The 26,155-nt window shown below is 39.4% G+C and overlaps 1 protein-coding gene and 2 long non-coding RNA genes across 4 annotated transcripts in view; all 3 read right to left on the bottom strand.

The window, feature by feature from the left end:
* trip4 (thyroid hormone receptor interactor 4) overlaps positions 1-26,155 on the bottom strand; it is a 104,846-nt gene that overhangs the window by 3,942 nt on the left and 74,749 nt on the right. For both annotated transcript variants that reach the window (XM_064337937.1, XM_064337938.1), the window contains exons 8-9: positions 10,409-10,526; positions 4,526-4,710 (exon numbers count right to left, since the gene is read on the bottom strand). In XM_064337937.1, coding sequence (XP_064194007.1) covers positions 4,526-4,710; positions 10,409-10,526 — 303 coding nt within the window. The remainder of the gene's footprint in view (positions 1-4,525; positions 4,711-10,408; positions 10,527-26,155) is intronic.
* LOC135256069 (uncharacterized) lies at positions 986-4,507 on the bottom strand. Its single transcript, XR_010330356.1, has 2 exons — positions 4,374-4,507; positions 986-3,746 (listed from the first exon to the last, which is right to left on the bottom strand). It is a non-coding gene; the product is annotated as an uncharacterized LOC135256069 (long non-coding RNA).
* Positions 13,427-21,629, bottom strand: LOC135256065 (uncharacterized). The gene is made up of 3 exons (XR_010330351.1): positions 19,204-21,629; positions 14,026-15,152; positions 13,427-13,567 (listed from the first exon to the last, which is right to left on the bottom strand). It is a non-coding gene; the product is annotated as an uncharacterized LOC135256065 (long non-coding RNA).

Below are 26,155 nucleotides of genomic sequence, written 5' to 3'. Positions count from 1 at the left end.
TTCGGATATATACTTTATTTTTGAAATTGAGTGTCTTTAAATAGGTTAGTGGTATTTTATAATGAGGTTATTTCCCGGACACGGGGGGGGGAGGGTGGGGGGCTTTAATTCCCCACCAAATCCTCCGACTGCCCCCCCACCAAACCATCCCCACTTCATCCCAAAATTAAAAAACAAACTGAAAACTTTTATTTTATCCTTGTCGATTTGGCCAATCATAAACATGTCACATCGAAATACTTATATCTAATTGGTTGGTTTAGCCATATAAAAAATGGATACGTAGCAGGAAGAGCAGTTACTTCGCTATCATTTCACTTCCAGAGTTGCCAACTTGACGTCTTTCTCCCTAGATTTAGCGAATTTTATGACCCTCTTAGCGACTTTATTTCTAAAAATTGACTAGCGACAAATTTAGCGACTTATTCAGACCATCAGGGAATAGGCAAGAAATATATTCAAATATGGATGATCCCATTGATTTCGGTGCCAGCAAAAATGATCATATTAGCATAATAATTTCTGACTTCTAAAGTAAAAAAGTTACATCGTTGAACTGAGTACATTTTTGAAATGATGTAATGACTTTATCTCCTGTAATTTATTTTGTGAAATGACCTGTTAAAGTGAGCCCAGATGCCAACTTTGTTTTATGTTTGTGCATGGAACACCCATGATTAAATTGCAGGCAGAATATGCAGAATATCCTTCTGCAACTAGAGTGATTACACCGGAAGAGGGAGGCTTATTTTCTGACAAGTTAGCTATTTATAGGTTGTTAATTGGTTTAACTATTAATTAATTATTAATTAAATTATTAATTTCATTTATGACATTATTAAATATAAACTGTCAAGATATGTTTTCTGAAAAATCGCCATAATTGGTTTTGTAGTGGCTTCGTATTCTAAAACTGTAGCCACTTCGGACCTGGGATAGCCATTAAGTCTATGCGTATTCCGAATGAAGAGTTCCATCCCGAAAGTAAAATGAAACGATAATTTTATTGCTTTCTTTAAGTTTCAACAAATAAAACGAAAAAATACCCTTCGTTCCGTGAAGGTGAATACATTGTGCGGTAGAAAACTTTTTTGCTTTCCCAGTCTTGCGCCCTCCCACATCCGTAACCATTATTATCCATGTGAGATATACAGGTAAGTATGACGTAACCAGGCCAGGTAAGGTCTTTTGAAGGGTAAGTATAAGGCATAGATGCCTATCATATAATAAATCAAAAGAATCCACAAATCTAATGCTTACATTTTCATAATTAATTAATTAATAATAATTTTCATTTACAATAACAAAAAAATTCAGAAACAGCTCCTACAGGTTTGACCTCCCTATTATGTCTTACATGGGGTTTACATTGCAAACTGTTATAATATGAAAAGAATGTTACAGGGTGGTGTTCAAATCTGGAGTTATAAAGCATTAAATAGGGTACCCCCTAAATGGGCAAGGATTGGCCAGATTTGGCATGTGTGCTAAGGGGTTAATGAAAGTATGAAGACATACAGTGGGCTCCAGAATTATTGGCACCCTTAACAAAAAAGAAAAAAGGCTGCATATAATAAATGACACAGATAATAATCTATGTTATGTTCAAACATATGGGAAAACTATATATTTTTATTTCAAAACATTTACTGTCATGCAATGTTTTTTTATTAAGTAATCAAATTTTTTCTGAAAACCATAGGTGCCATAATTATTGGCACCCCTAACAATTATTTTAAGTAAAATCAAACAAAATGAAATTGGCAATACAATTTTACTTAATTTAGTTCATCTCAGTCGAAAGGAACTATATTGTGTCATTCCATCACTTCCAGTTTCGATGGAGAATAAAAACGAGGTAACAAGCATACAAAATCCCTTTGCCATCCATCAGCATGGGAAAAGCCAAATAACTGTCAATTCAGAAGAAAACAATGGTAATTTATTGTCACGAGTCTGGTAATGGGTACAAAAAAAGACATACACGGTTAAACATACCACTTAGCACTGTAAGGGCAATAATAAAAAGGTGTAAAACATATGGAATGGTTGCAAATTTGCCAGGAAGAGGAAGCAAGTGCATGGTGTCCCCACGGACGGTGAGGAAGATGGTGAAGGAGGCCATTAATAACCCAAGGATCACTGTTTAAGAATTGCAGAGATTGGTTTGTTTCTTCTGGTCAACAAGTCTAAAAAAAACATAAAATGGCACCTCCATACCAACTAACTCTTTGTAAGGGTGGCACGAAGACAGCCCTTACTGAGCACATAAACAAAACCAAGAATCTGGAGCTTGTCAAACCGCATTGGAATTATGACTGGAAGAGAGTGCTATTGTCAGATGAGACCAAAATTGTACGTTTTGGCCATACACACCATCGACATGTTTGGTGGCAAAAGAGGAATGCATACAGGAGAAGCACCTCAGACCTACGGTCAAATATGGAGGTGGGTCATTTATATTTTGGAGATGTTTTGCTGGCAGTGGTCCCAGGGCACTATTTTAGATCAGTGGCACAATGAATTCAACAAAGTACCAGGAAATTCTGGCAGAAAATGTGGTTGTCTCCGCTAAGAAGCTAGGACTTGGTCATAGGTAGATTGTCCATCAGGACAATGACTCCAAGCATACATCAAATCTAAACAAAAATGCTTAAGTCAATTCAATATCCATGATTTCCAATGGTCATCTCATTCTCCAGACTTAAATTCCAACAAAAACCTGTGGTCTGAACTGAAGAGGGGGGTCCATAAGCGCAAACCCAAAGATATCAATGATTCTGAAAAGTTCTACATGGAGCAATGGTCAAAAATCGCTCCAAATGTGTTCTCTAAACTTATCACAAATTATAGGAAAAGACTCATGGCTGTCATCTTTGCCAGGGGTGTTTTCACAAATTAAAATCAGGGGTGTCAATAAGTGTGGAACCTGTTTTTTGAGGAAATATTTTTTTTAATTAAAAAATGTAAGACTTTGGTTGATTCCAATGAATCATTAATCAAGCACACTAGTTCACGTTTTAATGTTGGAAAATAAAGCTTATGTCAATAACTGTATTTTAGTTTAGCAATTTTTTTTTTTAGCACTTTTTGTGCATATTTATCAAGGGTACCAATAATTCTGGAGCCCACTGTAACTAAATAACATGTAAAACATTACACAGCAAGTCTTTCTTGTAACAAAATGTATAATAATGCCTTCAATGAGGTTAGAGTTTTTAAAAATGATCCCATTGATTTCGGTGCCGGCAAACATTATCATAAACAGTCAAATTGGCACATTTTCTTAAGTCTAATATGATATGAAATATGAAAAGTGTTACTGGAAATATAAAAATATTTGAATGCCGGCTACGCTGATACCAGCCCAATATTAGCTGGAGGTTTATTTTTCCCAAATACAAATGTTATCTCCAAATCACAGAGCTAAGCACTCAACTAAAGATAAGCAAATCCCCAAAACGCAATGCAGTGTGATGTCAAGTGCAATGCATAATGATGGAAGCTGTCCTTATGAGGAAAAATTACACTCTGCTGCCTCCTACTACCAGAACCCCGCAAGAATTTCCCTCTGCGTCAAATGAAACCCTAAACAACTGTAGTTTATAGCTAAGTAAGAAATAAATTCTGTAAAGTCATGAATAAAGTAAGAGTATGGGCTGTAAGGGCCTACAGACTGTCAACAAGGCAACAGACAAAGAAAAGAGGTCTTTCCAAACAATATCCGGCTGAGTAAGGTTCAACGGCTCTGTGGTCGGCGTGAAGCTGGACTCCCTGGTGACAGTGGCGGAAAAGAGGACACTAGAAAAACTGCTGGCAATTCTGGACAATACCAGCCATCCCCTGCACACTGTCATCAGCAACCAGAGAAGTATGTTCAGCGACAGGCTCCTGCTCCCGAGGATCAACACGAACAGACTGAAAAATTCCTTTGTTCCCCGTGCCATCAGACTGTACAACTCCAAAGTTGGAGGGAGAGGAGGGGGTGGGGGAGGATAGGTTAGGTCTGAGGTCTGAGGAAGTAGAGTTAGGCCTGATCTCCTGAACATCATCACACTGAACAGTCTCATTATTTATTGTTTACTACCTATTTAATTAAACTGGAACAACCGCTGCTACTATACTACTAGTTAATTAATTAAACTGACACAACCGCTGCTATTTTATATAACCGCTGCTACTTTATTCTTTATTTATTTTCTTTATTTATTTTATGTATATCGTTACTATCTCTATGTTTGATGTGTGATGTTTAACTTGTTAACTTTTTAACTTATGGTGCTGTACTCACTGGAAACCTGAATTTCCCTAAGGGAACTTCCCTACGGGATCAATAAAGTTTCTATCTATCTATCTATCTATCTATCTATGACTAATACTTCAAATGAATCAGTGTGTCCACAGGTGTATCAGGTTGCTATGCTAACACAGACTTGCTACAGAGGCACGCAATCGCTGATGCAACAATGGCAAGCACTGAAGTAACCCTGCTCAGTAGGTAGCAGTGCTGGATTCACATATTTACCTCTTGATTCCCGTGATGAGTAGTGAGGCCCAGGGCTGATGCATGCTGAGGCACCAGCCCCCATCGAACATCTCCTGCAGCTCTCGGTCTTGCAGTCGCAACTGAGCGCGGCCTAGCCCTGCCTCGCTGGCCACAACTGTTCCCTGAGGCTTCTGCGGTATTTCACGGTGGCCCATGTCTACCCACTGTGCAGGCAGAACATAGCATTACACAGGAAAAGACAGCTTTTTCGCAGGCAAACACAGGGAGACAGTATTACCCAGGCAAACAGCTTGACAGGGCCAAACACAGGCAAACATAGTGTTGAACAGGCAGCATTTCACAGGTAAACATAGCTTTACAAAAGCAGACACATTGCAACAGGCAGAAACAGGGTTAAAATACAGCATTCCCAGGCAAACATTCACAGGAGAGGCAAAAAAAACAACAAAATCACCATCAGGACAAAATTCAGTTAATATCAGAATTGCATTCTTGAATATCAAAGCTACCATTTACCTGAACTTCAAAATTCAAACTGTTGCGTAATGTGATGGAAATGTTGTTACATATTGGGACTAGTTAGCTCTCCAGAATCCAACAGACATAAGAAATGCACTACATGGCCAAAAGTATGTGAATACATGACAGTCAACATCTCATCCAATATTATGAGCATTAATATGGAGTTGGTCCACCCTTTCCTACTATAACAAAGGGTCACTCTTCTGGGTAAGCTTTATACTAAATTCCTTAAAAAAAAGTTTGGAAATTTGTGCTTGGTCGATCGTATCTCTGTTGTCACTGTATTATTAGCATTGTATGTTATATCATTGGAAAGCCTGTTCATTTCCCTTTACAATGATGTCCCATTTGTAAGGATCATGCACAGCTGATTATGTGGGTGGGGTCCCAAGTGAAATGTGGCAAATTTCCCTGCCAATGTCAAACAGTGTATTCTCCTGTTGGTATTGTTTTGAGTTGTTTGGGGGATTGGATGATTGAACTCTCTATCAGTAACAAGGAACAAACAAGACATATTGGTAATTTTACTCTTTATTCACTGAACAGTCAGGAGCCTCAGTAGCAGATGGAAGAACCATACGCAGCCACAACAGCCTGGCACCTCCTCCTCATGCTGGTCACCAGCCTGGTCACGCGTTGCTGTGGGATGGCATTCCATTCCTCAAACAGGATTCGTTGCAGGTCAGCCAACGCGGTTGAATGGAATGGCCTGCCAATAGCCCAGAACACTTGTGGGATCAGCTCTGGTGTGCTGGAGTGACCAACGCAACCACGTTGGCTGACCTGCGATGAATCCTGGCTGAGGAATGTCATCTGACCAGAGAACACTCCTCCAAAAAGCTAAGTCTTCGTCCTGATGAAAACCTGTAAACTTAATTCTGGCTTTTTATGCCGGTCCTGGAGTACGGGCCCCTCCCTTACCTGACAGCTTTTCAGGCCATGGCAATGTAGGATTCTCTTAATGGTGGATGTAGATATACATTGGTACCTGATGCCTCCAACTTTTTCACCAGTTCCTTTGTTGTTGTCTTGGGGTTCAGTTGAACCTTTCAGACCAAAGCTTGTTCATCCCTGGGAGTTAATTTGTGCCTCCTTCCTGAATGATGCAGTGTCTGTGTGCTCCCAAGATTTTTATATTTGCATACAATTGTTTGTACAGATGCTTGTGGTACCTTCGGTTGTTTGGAAATTGCTCTTAAGTGTTTCAGTTTGCTCTACATTTATTTATTTATTTGTTTGTTTATATAATTTATATTTATTTATATTTTAAAAAGAAACGAAAATATTTTTTCAATTTAGTTTTTTAACAAAAGGCTGTTTTTTATTTATCATTTGTTTTTATAAGTTATTGTGTTGGTGTTACAATTTCATAAGTTGTGTGATGTTATACTGTGTTGAAATAAATTAAAATGTTCAGTCTCCTTGCTGGTTGTTCCGGCACATTCAGAATCATTACCGCTTGTGCCGTTAGCATTGTCGTAAACAGGTGGCTCGCTTCGTGCGTGCACTTGTAAAATTTATATTTTAAAGGCTCATTATTATGGTTTTGTATTTCTCTGTAATGTAGCACAGTGTTAACAATGTTATTTATAACATTCTTTCTCAGCCCTGGAACTCAAACCATGCCCCAAAAAATATATATTTAAATAATTCAATTAATATCATAAACGTGTGACGACTAGTCGACTAATGGCTTGAACTAACGACTACTAGTCGACTAGGAAAATCTTTGGTCGGGGGCAGCCCTAAAAAATACCTGCCAATGGCTAAATGATGATCTCACCTAACTCTTAGAGTACCATTGGGTATATGCCATCAGGGCACTGCTGCCTTATTTGTCTTTCGGTCATGAAATTTATCCAGTACTTCTTTATCCTCTATATCAATATCTGCTAAGACATTCTGAGTACTTAATATGCCTTCTATTAGTAACCTCCGTGCTAGTAAAACTCTCAAAAACGTAACAACTTAAGGCATTGGCAATATCCTTTCTGTCGTATTTATATATCTTATACAATTTAATTTATTTTATCACATTCCCCCTTATGGCTTTCTTCATCCACAGGGGAGACTGCAAGCTAACTTACCTTACCTTCTGATTAAATTTATATTGTCCCTCAAGAATAACCATTTTGAACCTGCCCCGCTTTTCATTCACAGTCTTGCAGTCTATAAGTTGCACCCAGTCTAAATTGCTCAGCTAAAATAAAAAATTCTGGCCTTGTTAATTTGCCAAAATATATCAAAACTAATGGCAGAATGATTACTTGTCCCAAATGGCTTGATTATATCCATGCTGCAAATTCTGTCTGGATCATTACTTAGCACCAGATCCAGAAATGATTTCCCTTTTGTAGACTGACTGACATACTGAGCCAAAAATAACTAGGGGATGCTTCGATATGAAAATTTCTGACCGATTCAGATTATTTGGGGGAAATATCGGCCGATACAGATACCGATTATATGGTGGTTCTGCTTCCATAAGTTTTGTGAACAACAATTAAAAATCTTGCAATTCTGATAAACACAATTTTAGATACACAACTTCAAAGCAATGCAACAAAGCTATTTTTTATGATATTTCTTCACATTCATCCAACTTCAAATGCATTTTTTCAACTGAGAGTACTTTCCTGAAATAATAGTGTTTCCCCTAGAATTTCTCTCAAGCCTGGTGGTACGCCCTGGAAAAACCCCTAAACATGCATGGCATGCAGCCATGCATGGCATGCAGGGTAGATTATTGACGTGGTCAGACAGTGCAGCAAACAGTCTGCAATTTCTATTTGCTTTCAAATTTCTGTTTGCCCTGTAATTTCAAGACTTAAAATGTGTTTATTGCATAAAAATAAGCTATGTAACCACATTATAATTAAGACTCCACAATTGCATACAGAGCATCTTTAACAATGTTACAAACTTCTGACAAAATATATATTTTTAGATCATTCAGTGAAAATATATTACATTACATTAATTTACATTAGATTAAATTTAAATGCCAGAGAGTTGCTGGGTCTGAGGCATTGCTATTAGAGGAAAAAAAATGGACACTGGCATTACGTTGCAGGTTTACCAAAGTTTTATACATCTTGTGCCTTAATGTTAACATCCTCTAACCTTTACAAAATATTAGAACATCATGAACATCAGAGAAAAACCCTCCAGGTCTCAAGGCAGCAAAACATTGCCACATAATCACAAAAGCATTGCCACATCATCACCATGTTTGACTGTTGATATGATGTTCTAAGTGTGAAATTCCATATTTGCTTTAAGCCAGACATAATACGACCTATGTTGTCCAAAAATTTAAACTTTTGACTCATCTGTCTATTATTGGGGATCATCCAGGTGCTTTTTTGCAAATGTGAGATGAACATTGCTATTTCTCTTGGTTAGTTTCTCTGCCTTGCTACTCTCCCATGAGTCCCATTTTTCCCCAATCGCTTTCTTATTGTGGAATCATGAACCTGAATCTGACCTTAGCTGAGGCTAGAGAAGCCTGCAGTTCTTCAGATGTTCTTCTAGGACCTTTTGTGACTTCCTCGACGTGTTGTCACTGTGCCCTTGGAGAAATTTTGGCAGATCACCCACTCCTGGTAAGATTCATCACTGTTCTAAGTGTTCTCCATTTGGAAATAAAGGCTTGCACTGTGGTTTGGTATCCCAGAGACTGGAAATGGCTTTGAAACCCTTTCCATATATTTCAACAACTTTTTTTCTAAACTCTTCTGGAATTTTCTTTGATTGTGGCATAGTGTGCTTGTAGAAACTTTGTGGTGACCATGTCACTCCGATGGTAAGGTTCAATATGAGTGAGGATTGGATTCAACAGGGCTGACTGCAATCAGCATGTCAGAGTAGGGAAGAGTCGGCATAAATGTAACAGTTTTTGGATTTTGCTCATTTATTCAGCCTAGCACTATGAATATTTACTTCAAACAGCTTTGATACAGTAGCCATTAGCCATTTCAATTACATTCAGAGAGTTGGTTACAATTAAAACCAAAGTGCACAGTCCAATGTTATATTCAAACCTCCTTGCTGTTAAGATTGCATCAGGGGTACAGAATAATTGTAACAGTAAAATGCCCTATAATGTACACACTCAGGTTTTTTCTGCACGTACTAATTTTAGTCAAGGAAACACATTTCCAGTGGTAACTTGAGACCAGCTGCATCCTGGCATGAGGATGTGGCTTTATGTGGCATGAAAAAAGACATAAACAGTGACGCACAAGCAACTTCGTAACTTACCGTGAAATGAGTTGCGACTTCCAACCAGGTAAGTTTTTACAAGGCTAATTGTGACAATTTGCCAATCAGAAGCTTCTAAAAAGTCATTACATCAACTTCTGGAATCTTCCAGTTTATTTAAAGAGACAATCAACTTGGTGTATGTAAACTTTTGACCCACTGGAATTCTGTGTGAAAAACTGGGTTTGAATATCTTTAGCCTAGGTGTATGTAAACTTTTGGCCTGAACTGTAATACCAGCTTAAGCTCATACAACGTCAATCAATAATAACATTACGCCATTTAAATTAATGGGGATAATGTACGCATTTCAGTTTCACCAAAAACAATGGTTTGATCCATATGGTCAAGTGACTTTGAATGGCTGCTGCTAGAAAGCAGAGCTCTCTACAACAGACAACTTTTCCCGTACTTTCCTGCCACGTGAAAGACGCATCTTAAATAGCAGCAGTGCATTTAAATGAACTTTCTGCAGCTGTGTTTATTTACATAACCAGTCTTAGCAAATGCCTTGCTAAATTGAAAACCTTTGAGGACAGAATTTTGTGGCCTTGAAGGTAATTTGGCATGCATAACAAATATAGCCCACAATGTCTATATTCTGCGTAACGTCTATATACTGCATATCGTGTTTCCCTTTTTGTTCGATTCGCATAAGTTTAACAAACAAGTATTGAATTAATAAAATGGATCAATGGAAACAGGATGCACCTGAGCTCAATTTTGAGTGTCATGGCAAAGGTCTGAATACTTATGTAAATTTGATATTTCAGTTTTTTATTTTTAATAAATTTGAAAGAAAACCTGTTTTTGCTTTGTCATTATGGGGTATTGTGTATAGATTGATGAGAATAAATATGAATTTAATCAATTTTAGAATAAGGCCATAACGCAACAAAATGTGGAAAAAGTGAAAGGGTCCGAATACTTTCCAAAGGCACTGTATACACAGGCAAGCAATATAATATTGCATGGGCAAAGCATTAAATTACACATGTATAACAGTGTTAAACAGACAAACATACAGGGTTACATGGGTAAACAGCATCACACAAACAAACTACAGGGTTACAAAGATATAAAGGTTTTACAAAAGTAAAGAACAAAGTTACACACCTGGGGTGCAGTCTGCAGGATGTTGGGGTTGAGTAGTTCTCTGAGTGGAGGGTTGTCAGACTGTTGAGACATGGTCACCATGGTTCCTGTGTTGATGGCCTGGACAGCTTCATCAAATCTGTCAGAGCCACAGTTTCAAGAATCACCCAAACATAGTGTCACCATTGTAATCATAAAATCAGTGACTAATTGTGAGCCACATGTGAAAAAAAAAAAAAAAAAAAAAAAGGGAAAGGAAAGCATGGATGGAATCTGTATGTTTAAAAAAAAGCTAAGTACCAAGTTCACCAGTATCCGCCAGGTACAGTGCACACAGACTGTGGTAATATACAACATGCAGTACCCTTTATTTCACCAAAGTAGGTCCAGGCCCTAAATGGATACTTATATGCTTAGTTTTTGCCCATATGTCACACCGGAGGGGCACTTGAGCTGGTCATGTACACAATCTACGGTAGATGGTAGAAAAGACATACTTATCCCCAGGGCTTAAATTGGGATTTGGGAGGTGGGTGGACCCTGAGATCAGGTGGGAGGTGGGTGAAAAAAGGTACAAACCAATTAATGTCTCAGCTCAAAATAGTTTAATGTATTGTGCACATAATTGTAATTAAGGAAAACAATGTTTTAAAAAGAATGTATACAATTGATGCAAGCTTTTACATAAAATATTTTAAGTTTATTGAGTGTCATTAATGCTGAGAATTTTTTTTACCCATGAAAATAATCGGTCATCTCCTCTTTTGTCCTCCCTTTCTTCCTCCTTTATCCATCTTTCTTGCGGCGACTGGTGAGCTGAGGCGCAAAACTTTCCTTTAAACTAATCATTGATGTCAAACTGTTTTAATTAATTTTCAGTGATTAACAAGCATGAATACGATCTGACTAAGCAATTGGAAAGGGACACACAGCTTCTTCGCACTGTGATTTTCCTTGAGTATCAATACAATTAATGCACAGAATAGGCTACTCAATACTATCATATATAGCCAGCTCTCCCCAAATAGGCAGTTTTAGCGAGTAGCCTAGGCCTTATAGCCTACATTTATTTTCATCTGCAGTACGAAATTGCACATTTTTAATCAAAATTATTTTCGGATACACGCACTGTCTTTCTATGCACTCATATTCATGGCAAACATCTGCAATGCGTAAATTGTAAACAAAATTGAAGTGCAGGTTTTGTTTTTGCTCATTATTCTGAAAACTAACACGGTAGATAACAGACTGGTGTATCTTGTTTGTTAAGTGTAGACTACTTGGTGATTAAAACAGATTTTTAACGGATTAATTGAATTTATGATTTAATCCCCCTAACACGGTATGAAGTTGCTGTGTGTTAGGCTACTTGCCATTTGATTAGTCCGATCGTTGGCACGCTTGATAATAAAGGAAAATTACTAATGAAAACAGGTTGAGATCAATGATTAGTTTAAAGGAAAGTTTTGCGCCCCACCAATTTTTAAGCTCACCAGTCGCCGCTTCTAAAACGTTATGTATGTGGGAAATATTCAATCCTAGCTTAGCTGCTGACCAGCAACCTGATTTTGCTCAAGCAATCAAAGTTGCCATTAATAATATCAGGCGTTCGTGGGAGCTGTTTACTCATCTCTCTTCAAAATGTTGCATAGATGAAATAACATGTTAATGAAATTACCTACCGCGTCCGCTTCCAAACAATCAAGACAATCAACAATATTTTTCTTTCTGTTCCTGTCTATATAAACGACTGTTCCTCCTGAGTTTTCTTTCTTCTGATTTTTGATTGGTTGAGCGAGTAACTGGCTAGAGGTAACACATGGATTGAAGCATACGAAAAATGGACTGGATTGTCATAATTAATTGTAAAACTGCCGGTCAAAATTATATATTTATTTACCAAAGGTGGGTGGACGCTGCTCACCCGCATCCACCCCCAATTTAACCCCTGCTTCTGGTGTGAGAGCCCAACAGAACATTTCCAGGCTTCATTTTCATGCACAAGGAATTTAGGCTTAGCTAGCACCCTAGACTTCCTCTTACTTAAAGTGTGTCTGTGTGTGTGTGCATGGGTCATAAAATTATGTTTGAGTAGGGCAGAGCTTATTGAAGGTTTTTTTTTTTTTAAATTTTTTTTAAGTTTCGTTAGCACAGCTATAATTAATTTGGCAATCTCGTATAAAATGATTCTGCATAAACAAAAACAGTAGGTGGCCTAGATAGATTGCATTGGCCATCATCCAGGTAACACCCACAGATAGGGAAACAAGGTGTTGTCTCAGCCTCAAATTATAAAGAGAACAAATAATAAATTAAGTACTTTCCAGCTCCATGTTATTTTATCTAGCTAGTTATATATTTGACCTAACTGAATCAATCTAGTATTTTATTGGTAGTTTTGGCAAGCTACTGATAGCTAGCTTTGAAGTTTAAAGAAGGAATCTGGCTTAAGTTACAAAGATGGTAGGCACTGCCTTTTTTCTCAGCCCATTGCCTTAGTGACTGTCTACAGACGTTCTGGCCCATACTCTAGCTTTGTTCATGACTTGGCAGAATTCCTCTTTCACTTACAGTAGCTATAAGCTTTGACGAAGTGGTGTTGTAAGGTGACTTTAACCTGCATGATGAAAATGCAGATAATCCTCTTACATCTGCATTTGTGAATATCTTAGGATCCATAGGCTTCACTCAAAACATTTTCGATCCCACATTGTTGTGGTCACATCTTAGATCTGGTTTTGGTGTTGATGTCACTGATGTTGTAATCTGCTCACATAACCCTATTTTGTCTGACCATTTTCTTATAACAGTACAACTACATTTGGCTCACCCCATAGCATCTGAACCGAAAATGGATTTAGGTTGCACTATTATGACTAACACTGCTACAAACTTTATTGATACAATTCCGGAATACTTTTGATGGTTCAGCTTCCTGTGTGTCTACTGATAATCTAGCAGAGGGATGTCCAATGTCCATCTACCCGGGTAGTATGATTTTTCTTAGTATTATGGTGGAGATCTCTAAGCTTATCTGTAGTTTAGTAGAGATGGGATACAGTGCCGATCCGTCTTCTCCTCTGTAGCGTTAGTTCACTGTTCATGGGTAGTGAATCGTTCACTGGCTCAGCCGAAGTTCTATTCTTCTCAATCAGAATCAAGCACAGAAAAAAAACCAACCTGCATACGGCAGGGCAAGGTTCAATTAGCTTCTGTTCACCTTAAACATCACTCGATCTGAAATCAAACATCATCTCTCAAAATTCTAAATTAAAGTAAAAACTAATTTACAGCAATTAGGCATGACTGCAATACACTGTTTTAGACAAAATAACATGGTCAAATAGCTGGACATGGCTAAGACTTGCCATCAGTTACTGCATTAAAGAAATGGCTGGCATTACATTAGCTTCATTGCATACAATTTCCTTTTAAATCAAATCACGAATGACTCAGATATTTCTCCAATAGTTTTTTTTGCAGGAAATTCTAAATTCACATTAAGCAGCAACACAACAGAACGAAATAAAACTAATAGAATCTTTTAGCACATAGGCTAGTCATATGAAGTTAAATTGACTAAGCTTCAGCTAAACTAGCAGTTAGCACAGCATGGCTACTCTTTGATAAACACTCACCGGAGAATTCAAACAAAACGACACAAAAAGGAATCCTCAGCAGGCAATTGCAGATGTTCAATCAATGATAAACTTAGTTGTGTTCTTGTAAATCTTATAACAGAACTGAAAGTTAATATTTTTAACTAGTTCTCTCCATGTGTCTCTTGCAGGGACTTTTGTTGTTCTGTTCAAGCAAGTCTGACCCCAGTATTTTTCCACAGGGCGCCTCTGCTACTACGAAACAGATAATTAACCCTTTATTGGCAGTGTTCATATTGAGTGGGTTACATCCACTCCCCCTGAACCTGCATGCATCCTTGCATGTGATTATAGTCTATTCTCTACACTGTTTCAGAGGACAAGGGCTCTAACTGACATATGTAAGGGGCAGTGTCATAGACAAGGGCTTGGGAGAATGCCTGGTCTAAGGCATTTAAGATGGAATGCAAGACGGAGACTAATGGGTTTCCAAAAGTCGGGTAAGTCAGTTTCCTAGGGACTGTTCTCTGTCTGGAGGATCTTCTCAACTCCATCTCTTCATGATGAACAGTTTCACCACTCTCTTCTGCTTCACGTTTCTCCTCTCCTTTTGTTCCAGGATCTTTTCCAGTTCCCTTGGTATACAGATCACTCTGACTGGTGGTTAGAGTTTCAGGCGCATGTCCCTCAGCTTCAATTCCAACACTCTGATCTGCAGGTAAGCATTGCACTTGATTTCATTCCAAATTTTCATCAATTGGCAGGTTGAAATATTGGAGCTTCAGGATTAAGGGAGGCACTTCTAGGCCTTACTCGACTTCCTTGCTCTCTGGGGTAAATGTGACTTCCAACTGGACTTCACCTTCCACTGGTTAATCAGGTTCAGCAGGTCCTCTCTCTAGTCTTGGATCATTTTGTTTGGCTCTGCTCTGTTGTCCACGGTTACGTTCTATAACTACTGTCTCATCTAAGCACTGGGACTGAGGGAAGTAATACTCAACCTCATCCTCACTTTCAGGCATTGACATCTCCTCATCATCTCTAACTTCATGAGTGAAGTGTGTAGTGAACAATCAGGCTCCTGTGATGCTTCTGGTCTATGACGATCTACTTCCCCAACTGTAAGTGGGAGGAACCCACAAGGCAAGAGTAAGTCTCTATTTAACCTCTTAACCTCTTAGCGCACAGCCCCTAGTGGTGGGCACGCCCGCGTGCCTAAATTACTAAACTCAAACATTCGGTGCTACTGCAACCAAAGTGTGAGATGAAAACAGAAACGCGTTGTTTCAGTTTCATTAGTAGACGATACATGACAACTATGCCGAAAACGGAGTTTCGCAGCCCCACCATTGTCGCTCCCGTCGTTCATTTAACACACACCCCCTCCCTGCAGTCTCATCTAAAAAACACCCCCCACCCTTGACATAATGGACAATATTGTCTATCTTGGCATTCATAAAAATATTCTTTCACCACTAAAAAATCGTATTCCGTCATAGCAACAAGATAAACCCGACAATAGCCCTAAGATATGCCTATACAGCAGTGAAAACGCTGCTCACTGAATAACGAAATAAACGAGAAAAAGATTTTTAAAATGATACCATGTCATTCTACAGTCAATATCTGGGACTAAATATTGAATAAATATAAAACCTTACCGTTGGTTTTACGTGTAGAGATGTCCCTTTTGAGACTGCGTGGTCATATATTGTCTTGGACAATCCGTTTGGGAAATATAGGCGCATCTGTGACGCCTGGGTATCTTCCAAAATAGCTGTGCGTAACACCACACCTGTTGTTTACGGCGTCGTCGCCCTTTTTAGTACAGTCTGACTAGATTTACAATTCATTTATTCGGTAGGCGAGAGTATAAGCTTTCTAACGATGTATAACATGTCTAATTCTGCTTTCGGAATAGCGTTTTATAGGTCAGCGTAACAGAAAATATTCTTAGCATAGCATTCACTTACGCAATCACACTCTGTTAGCAGACAAATACGATGCACCTAACGAAACATGTTCAAGGATATTTCGTAATTTCTTGGAAAATACTATTATTATTGAGGACTTCTGAACATAGCTAAGCCATATGTTTGCTGATAGACATAGCTGACATCGTTTTCTGGAGCAAAACAGAAGCGAATAGAACAATATAATTGATACTGTCTCTCTGTCTCTATCTACTGAACATAGAGGAGATTTCACCATTGCTATGTAGTATGAAGTATTATCGTTCAAAATATTTCGGTTATATACGTTCTTTTTGAAATTGAGTATTTTTAAATAGGTTAGTGGTGTTATATAATGTAAATATTTCACACTGTAATGTAAGCGTTAGACGGAAGTGTAATAGTTTTTGTGAAGCACGCAACAGTGATGACGTCAGAGCTGGAACATTGCCAAAACGTGTGGACGGGTGAATTGTTTTCTGTTGTCTCTCCCATACAAAAACATAGAGTACAGGTAAGAAATACACGAGTTAATATTACATTTAGTACTGTACGCATTGTGTGACAATGTTTTGCATTATTTTTTTAATCTGATAGCATGTTTCATCTTAAACCCTCATAAGGCCATTATACTTTATAATGGACAAAAACATTTATTCATTGGAGAGATTGGATTGTTTCGACACATAGCTGTTTTGACCACTGTATGACGAAAGCTTATAATTCCCTTTGAAATTATGCAACAGTGATTTCTTGAGTCAACAGTTGATTTGTAGTGAATACATGATATTATGATTACAGCATGCATAATTTAGACATTTGGATAGTTGGAGATCTGGTACACTTAGTTTTTGCTTCACATCTTAGTATTCATATCCACCCTTAGATTTTGACTGTGTAAGAAGTTTTTGACCTAGCACATGTATAGTTACTCCTGCATTATCAATCTGATATTCTTGCAACTTAAAGTGCAATTTATTTGATTTTTTGTCAAAACAATTGCATGTGTGGCACTTTATTCTTTCAAAATTATGAATATTTAATAATCTGTGTTAGTATTGTAAATTGTACAAATGTCTTGCTTCATTTAAGCCATTTTTCAAGTCTCTGTGGTGTTCACGTCTGGAGTTATAAAGCTTTAAATAGGGTACCCCCTAAATGGGCAAGGATTGGCAAAATTTGGCTTGTGCCTTAAGAGGTTAAGGCACAAGCCAAATTTTGCCAATCCTTGCCCATTTAGGGGGTACCCTATTTAAAGCTTTATAACTCCAGACGTGAACACCACAGAGACTTGAAAAATGGCTTAAATGAAGCAAGACATTTGTACAATTTACAATACTAACACAGATTAGTTTATTTCTTCAATTTGAAGAAATAAAGTGCCACAATGCAATTGTTTTGACAAAAAATCCAAAATAAATTTGCACTTTTTAAGTTCGCAATGAAATACTGCGAGATTGAATATATGCAGGAGGTTAAACTATACATGTGCTAGGTCAAAAACTTCTTGACCACAAGTTCATAAAATCTAAGGGTGGATATGTAGAACTACTATAGATGTATGAAGCAAAAACTAAGCAGTGTACCCAGCATCTCCAAATCTATCCAAAATGTCTAAATTATGCATTGCTGTAAATCATAACATATCCATGTATTTCACTACAAATCAACTGTTTTGACTCAAGAAAATCACTGTTGCATAATTTTCAAATGGGAATTACAAGCTTTCAGTCAGTACAGTGGTCTAAAATAGCTAGGTGTCCAGAAACATATCCAAAATCTCTCCAAAATTGAATAAAATGTTTTTTGTCCATTATAAAGCATATAAATGAGCCCCTTATGAGGGTTTAAGATGAAACATTGCTATCAGATTAAAAAAATAATGCAAAAACATTGTCACACAATGCGGTACAGTACCTAAATGTGTAATAATTAACTTGTGTGTATTTCTATACTCTGTACTCTCGTATGTTTTATTGTATGGGGATGAGACAACATGAAAACAATTTTCACCCGTCCACCACGTTTTGGCAATGTTCCAGCTCTGACGTCATCACTGTTGCATGCTTCACAAAAACTATTACACTTCCGTCTAACGCTTACATTACAGTGTGAAATATTTACATTATATAACACCACTAACCTATTTAAAAATACTCAATTTCAAAAAGAACGTATATAACCGAAATATTTTGAACGATAATACTTACATAGCAATGGTGAAATCTCCTCTATGTTCAGTAGATAGAGACAGAGAGACAGTATCAATTAGCCTATATTGTTCTATTCGCTTCTGTTTTGCTCCAGAAAACGATGTCAGCTAGGTCTATCAGCAAACATATGGCTTAGCTATGTTCAGAAGTCCTCAATAATAATAGTATTTTCCAAGAAATTACGAAATATCCTTGAACATGTTTCGTTAGGTGCATCGTATTTGTCTGCTAACAGAGTGTGATTGCGTAAGTGAATGCTATGCTAAGAATATTTTCTGTTACGCTGACCTATAAAACGCTATTCCGAAAGCAGAATTAGACATGTTATACATCGTTAGAAAGCTTATACTCTCGCCTACCGAATAAATGAATTGTAAATCTAGTCAGACTGTACTAAAAAGGGCGACGACGCCGTAAACAACAGGTGTGGTGTTACGCACAGCTATTTTGGAAGATACCCAGGCGTCACAGATGCGCCTATATTTCCCAAACGGATTGTCCAAGACAATATATGACCACGCAGTCTCAAAATGGACATCTCTACACGTAAAACCAACAGTAAGGTTTTATATTTATTCAATATTTAGTCCCAGATATTGACTGTAGAATGACATGGTATCATTTTTAAAAACTTTTTCTCGTTTATTTCGTTATTCAGTGAGCAGCGTTTTCACTGCTGTATAGGCATATCTTAGGGCTATTGTCGGGTTTATCTTGTTGCTATGACGGAATACGATTTTTTTAGTGGTGAAAGAATATTTTTATGAATGCCAAGATAGACAATATTGTCCATTATGTCAAGGGTGGGGGGTGTTTTTTAGATGAGACTGCAGGGAGGGGGTGTGTGTTAAATGAACGACGGGAGCGACAATGGTGGGGCTGCGAAACTCCGTTTTCGGCATAGTTGTCATGTATCGTCTACTAATGAAACGGAAACAACGCGTTTCTGTTTTCATCTCACACTTTGGTTGCAGTAGCACCGAATGTTTGAGTTTAGTAATTTAGGCACGCGGGCGTGCCCACCACTAGGGGCTGTGCGCTAAGAGGTTAACACTCTTTCAGGGCCGTCGCCAGTTTCTGGTACAACACAGACAGGAGAATCTTTAATCTGTTTGACAACAGTGTAGATGGTTTCACTCCAGCGATTAGCGATTTTATGCTTCCCTCGAATGCCAACATTCCTTACCAAGACCCGATCTCCGGCTGCCAAGATGGACTCTGACTTTACTGTCAAACCTTTGCTTGTTCTGTAGCGCAGTCTTCAGACTGTTTTCTGCAGCAAGTTTTTAGCTTTCCTGAAGATTTTCCCTCAAACTCTTGACATTTTCAGAGTGAGGTACTTTGCTGTATCCCTCAGGGTTCAGTCCAAAAGCAATGTCAATTGGTAGGCATGGTTGTCTGCCAAACATCAGCTGATAAGGAGAGAATCCAGTGGTGTCGTTTTTGGTGCAGTTATAAGCATGAACTAAGGGCTGCACAAAATCCCTCCATTTGACTTTGTCCTCCTCCTCAAGTGTTCCCAACATCTCCAGGAGGGTGTGATTGAATCGCTCCATGGGATTTCCAAGGGGATGACATGGTGTTGTCCTTGTCTTTTTTATGCCAAGTAGCAAGCACAATTCTTTGATCAAGGTGGACTCAAAATCGCGGCCTTGGTTGCTGTGCAATCGCTCCGGAAATCCATAATGAATGAAAAAGTTGTTCCACAGAGCCTTTGAAACATATTTTGTTAAATGATCAGTAATAACTAAGATGTTCTTAGTTCCTCTTCCGTCTGGTTCCAATGAAAGATAGTCTATACAGACTAGTTCTAAAGGGCAACTCATCTTGATATTCACCGGAGGGGCACTCCGTTCAGCTCGAGCTTTTCTCCTGTACACCTCTCACAGGTCCTGATCTTTTCATTTACATCCATTGCCATACGTGGCCAATAGAAGTGTGTGCGGACCAGGTCTATGGTCCTTTCCATGCCCATGTGCCCATTAGCATCATAGAGACCCTCAAGCGCTGATTTTCTAAAGCCCTTTGGAAGAACAAGTTGGTATGAGGGTCCTCCCAGGGTAATTCGCTTCCTGTACAGAACCTCATTGTTCAAGACTAGTTAGTCCATCACCCTCAACATCAGCTGGACTTCTCTGTCTTCCCGCTGTCTAGCTCTGTATGACATTTCCTGTCTTAAGGATGGATATCACTATACTGAGACAGGGTCATTTCTCTGTTCCAGTGCCCAGTCTTGTTGTGACATCTGGGGCAGCGCACATGATCCAGGGAGTAGATCGGTTTGACAAAACTCTGCAGGGATGGCAGCTGCGTCGATGGCAAGACACTCAACAGAGATGGGAAATTCAGTTATTGCTGGCTCTGCATCAGAGGCTTGAATGATCTGGTGTCTCTGGCACATGGCCTTTACTGCTTCAGCTGGGAAATCAGGCTCTTTGCCATCCAGCACAAAACGAGCAATGATGTTAAAGTCAAACTGGGCGGAAAGCCAACGATGTTGGCTGCATCGAGTTTGGCAGATGTCAAAACATATGTAAGCGGGTTGTTATCTGTCACAATTGTGAATTTCACACCATAGATAGTCGAAAAACTTCTCTGTGACAGCCCACTTGAGGGCTAAAAAGTCGAGCTTATGTGTGGGATATTTTCGCTCGCAGCTGGAGAGTCCTCTGCTGGCATAAGCAATAACTCTCAATTTGCCTTCCTGTTCCTGGTACAGGGCTGCATCAAGTCCATGCATACTTGGATCTGTGTGCAAGATGTATGGCTTCTTTGCGTTTGCAAATCCAAGGATAGGAGTAGTTGTGAACTTGTGAATGAGCATCTTAAATGCTCCCTCACATGTGGATGTCCATTTTTCATATATGACTGCTTTGGGTCTACACTTGAGGTGCATTTGGAGTTGCTGCGTGGAGAGTTTGACTTTCTCTTTGGAGGAAAGTAGCCAGTAGTCAAGTCATTGAGGGGTCTTGCAATTTTGGAGTAATCTTTTATGAACCTCCTATAATACCCGGCAAAACCTCCTTGATATTACTAGGCCTTGGCCAGGTAGTTAGAGCAGCTATCTTGGCAGGGTCTGTCTCCACACTATTTCTGATACGATGTGGTCCAGATATTTGACAGATTTCCTGAAGAACTGGCATTTCTCTGAAGAGAGTTTCAATCCAAAATCCTTCAATTTGTTGAGAACACGCAGCAGGCAGTCCTCGTGTTCCTCGAGTGTATCAGAGAAAACAATTAGGTCATCAAGAAAAACCAAAACTTAGTTCAGGTTCATACTACCCACACACTTCTCCATCACATTTTGAAAAGTGCTGGGAGCATTTGTAACGCCCTGGGGCATTCTATTGAACTCCCAGAACCCCATTGGCATCACAAAAGCGGTTCAGCAGGACGGAGTGTGGCACAGTGGGTAAGGAACTGCGCTTGTAACCGAAAGGTCGCAGGTTCGATTCCCGGGTAAGGACACTGCCGTTGTGCCCTTGAGCAAGGTACTTAACCTGCATTGCTTCAGTATATATATCCAGCTGTATAAATGGATACAATGTAAAGTGCTATGTAAAAAAAAAAGTTGTGTAAGTCGCTCTGGATAAGAGCGTCTGCTAAATGCCTGTAATGTAATGTAATGCATTTGTCTTCTTCCTCGACTTCCACCTGGTAATCGTCCACCTGAAAACCATTTTGATCCTGTCAAGGCTGAAAAAGCTTCCTCTATGTTAGGCAGGGCATACGCATCCTTTATGGTCAGATTATTCAACTTGCGATAGTCGACACATAGCCTGATATCACCGTTCTTTTTCTTCACCACTACGATGGGCGAGGCAAAGGGACTTTCAGATTCACGTGTGACATTGGCATCACAAAGCTCTTTCAAATTAAGTCTCACAGCCTCATAATCAGATGGATGGATAGGCCTTGGCCTCTATTTGAATGGGGTAGGATCTGACAGGCGAATACGATGCTAGACCGCAGTGGTATGACCATAATCAAGATCGTTGAGGGCGAAAACCTCTGACATAGAGTTTAGCTTCTTGGTGATCCTCGCTCTCCACTCCTCAGGTAGGGCTGAGTCAGTAAAGTCGAAGGTGAGTTTGTTATCAGAGTCAGATGATGAGCATATGGTGTTACATGCTGCAGTGGTTGGAACAGGATGGGATGGGTCACACCAAACAGTTTTGTTGGCATGTTCTGGTAGTGAGGATATGGACATGGGAAGGGAGAGTTCAGCGATGTTGTGACCAGCAGGCACTTTGATATCATGTTCTGTCTCATTTTTTACCAGAACCGGCACTTTGAAAGACCCATGGGCGGGGCTCGTCATGATATAGCTGCAAAACAAGAGGCCACCAGGCAAACTTGAATGAAAGGATGGCTCTACTAGCAGGGGCTCACCTGAAACTGTTGGGACATTCCTTGCATATCCGGTCAAGACCACCTTTTCCCCTGCTGAGACGGTGATGCACTTTTTGCTCTGCAGTTTCACTCTTCCAACTCTGCCATTTTGTTGATGGATTTTGTGTCTGATATACAGATGGTTCACGAGAGGTGAGTAAGCTCCATCCCCTGTCTTGTTGCGAGCCTGTTTGTCCTGGTGTGATATGCACTTTTCATACAGAATGTCCAGTGTGTTGGTTCCTGTTAGCACAAGAATCTCCATGTTTGTTCCGCAGTTAGGCACAATGAGCACCAGAGTATTAACTTCTTCAGGCTCTCCTGTTATATTTTCAGGGGAGAGAATGCTGACCTCAATGTAGCCAAGATAGGGCACTTCTTGACCACCAGCACCCTCTATATCCAAGAGGTCATTGAGAGGTAAAATTGGCTGATGTGACAGGTGACTCTCATAGAAGGACTTTGATCCTGTGGTCACCTGTAAGCCTGTATCGAGGAGGCTGTTAGAATGAAATCCTTCGATGGTGACAGTTGCAGTGCATTTAGGCCCTATCAATCCTCTAGGGAGGACATCAGTAGATGATGGAACTGGTGTATGGCCTTCACAGTTCACTTTTTCTTGATTTTGTGTGGGACTTGGCATGGTGTCAGGGGGTCCAGTTCGTCCGTCTACTGGGACCCGGTCCAGTTTAAATTACCATATTTGGCTTTCCATTCATCTTGTCTTGCTTTCAGTTCTTTGTATTTCTGATCCACGAATGGTTTATTTGGAGGATTTTCACACAGTCTGGCTATGTGGCCATTGTCACCACATTTGAAGCAAAACCAAGCTTTTGGTTAGGGCTTTGGTGCAGCCTGATGAGCTTGGAGATCTGTCTTGGCTTTAGCTGAGGGCCTATCCTGGGTCTCATCCCCATTGGAGTCATGTTTCTTTTTCCTCTGCTCTTTCTTTTTGCTGAGCTGAGACTGCAGTTCAGCGACCTGTTTCCTTAAGTCCTCTGCCTCTGTAATGTAAGCCTGGAGTACACTTGCATTTGGATTACAGTAGGGGGTCACTTCAGATACAGACTGCATGTGTACAGACGGTTTCACGTTGAAACTTTCTCAGTAGGTGTCTATTAGCATCAGCTCTCTTAACACTATTCCTCTGGATAGCTGTGTTGAGCAGTAACTGCAGCCGCTGTAGAAACTCTGAGGCTTTCTCACCTGATTAGTTCTGATGAGTATTTAGGAGTCTCGCTAAAATTTTCTCCCCATCTTCCATCAGTCCATATGCTGAGTCCAGGATTTTCACATAATCACGAGGGGATGCATGTGGGCCAAGCTGTCTTACCAGGTCAGAGGCAGGGGAAAGTAAACTTTCTAATATTTTACGCCCCTGCATATCAACAGGAAGGTTATCCTGGATCATGAGCTCTACGTGGAGACATCATGTCTCAAAGTCTGCTTCACCAAAAGGCTTAGGGACCCGTCCTGAAAAAGAACGAAGCCATTTGGACCCTTGGCTCGGTGCAGAGGAACCATCATTCTTAATGACATGCTCGACGACAATCCGTTGGATTTCAGGCGGGTTAAAAATGTCATTGCTGGATGCATCGGGGATACTGCCAGAGCGGGTTGCCTTATTTTTGTCACATTTCGTATTTTTGAGGCTATTTCAGGTGAAGTGGGCTTAGTACTGTCTGGATTGTTCTGTGATCTATGTATTAAGGGCGTGCGACCACCATCAGAGTCTGGGTCACTTTCCGAGTGAGAACTCACATGTGGATCAATGGGGTCTGCCCTTAGTGCAACTTGGCTCCTATCATGAGCCATTCTGTCAATGCTATCCATACGTCACATAACATTAGGGTTTCCTGCACTAGGGAAATATCAAGGGAGGTTTGGCGACAGTTGTAAGACAGAATCTTCAGATTCAAACTCTATCAGAGCCTTAATACCACGTCCATGTCCTCTTTGTCTAACCCTCATCACTTTGTTCACAGCTCCAAACTGTCCACAGAATTCAATGATTAGCTCATCTGTGTCTGGTTCTATAATACCCTCTAATGCACAGATTTCTTTTCATCTGTACCATACTCTTGTTTAAATTCCATGGCTGTATGTGAAGAAAACCTCAACCAAAAGAAATACAGAATTGGTCTATTTAACAAGTTTAATTTCCCATTAAACCTGTAGCTAAATAGCTTAACCTCTTAGCGCAAAGCCCCTAGTGGTCGGAACGCCGGTGTGCCGAGATTACTGAACTCAGACATTCGGTGCTACTGCAACCAAAGTATGAGTTAAAAACAGAAACGTTTTATTAGTAGACAATACACAACAACTAACCCAAATACGTTTCGCAGCGCCACCATTGTCGCTCTGGTCATTCATTTAACACGCACCCCCTCCCTGCACCCCCCACCCATGACATAATGGACAATATTGTCACCAAAAAATCATACTCCGTCATAGCAACAAGATAAACCCGACAATAGCCCTAAGCTATGCCAATACAGCAGTTAAAGCTGCTTGCTGAATAACGAAATAAAAGAGAAAAGGTTTTTTAAAATGATACCATGTCATTCTACAGTCAATATCTGGGACTGAATATTGACTAAATATACAACCTTACTGTTGGTTTCACGCATAGAGATGTCCCTTTTGAGACTGAGTGGTCATATATTGTCTTGGACAATCCGTTTGGGAAATATACACGCATTTGTGATGCCTGGGTACCTTACAAAATAGCTGTGCGTAATACCACATGTGTTGTTTACGGCGTTGTCGCCCTTTTTAGTACCGTCTGGCTTGATTGTCAATTCATTTATTCAGTAGGTGAGAGTATAAGCTTTCTAACATGTATAACATGTCTAATCTTGCGGTTTGAATAGCGTTTTATATGTCAGCGTTACTGAAAATCTTCTTATCAGAGCATTCACTTACGCATTCACTCTAAAAGACGCTGCACCTAACGAAACGTGGTCAACGAGTTTCCGTAATTTCTTGGAAAATACTATTATTATTATGGACTTCTGGGCATAGCTAAGCCATATGTTTACTGATAGACCTAGCTGACATCGTTTTCTGGAGCAAAACAGAAGCGAATAGAACAGTATCATTGATTTACTGTCTCTGTCTCCATCTACTGAACATAGATAAGATTTCATCATTGCTATGTAAGTATTACTGCTCAAAATATTTTGGTTATATACGTTATTTTTTAAATTGAGTGTCTTTAAATAGGTTAGTGGTATTACATAATGTGGATATTTCACACTGTAATGTAAGCTTTAGTTAGTAGTGTAATAGTTTTTGTGAAGCAAGCAACAGTGATGACGTGAGAGTTGGAACATTGCCAAAACGTGGTGGATGGTTAAAAATTGTTTTCATGTCATCTCTTCCCCATACAAGAAAATATACGAGAGTACAGAGTATAGAAATACATACAAGAATTAATTATTACACATTTAGGTGCTGTACCGCATTGTGACAATATTTTTGCATTATTTTTTAAATCTGATAGCAATGTTCCATATTAAACCTTCATAAGGGGCTCATTTATATGCTTTATAATGGACAAAAAACATTTTATTCGATTATATAGTTATATAGTATTCGATATAGTTTAAC

Source organism: Anguilla rostrata, chromosome 5, assembly GCF_018555375.3.
Source record: "Anguilla rostrata isolate EN2019 chromosome 5, ASM1855537v3, whole genome shotgun sequence".
In the NCBI taxonomy this organism is placed as follows: domain Eukaryota; kingdom Metazoa; phylum Chordata; class Actinopteri; order Anguilliformes; family Anguillidae; genus Anguilla; species Anguilla rostrata.
The sequence above is the reverse complement of the archived record's forward strand: the minus strand, read 5'-3'. Positions and strand labels throughout refer to the sequence as shown.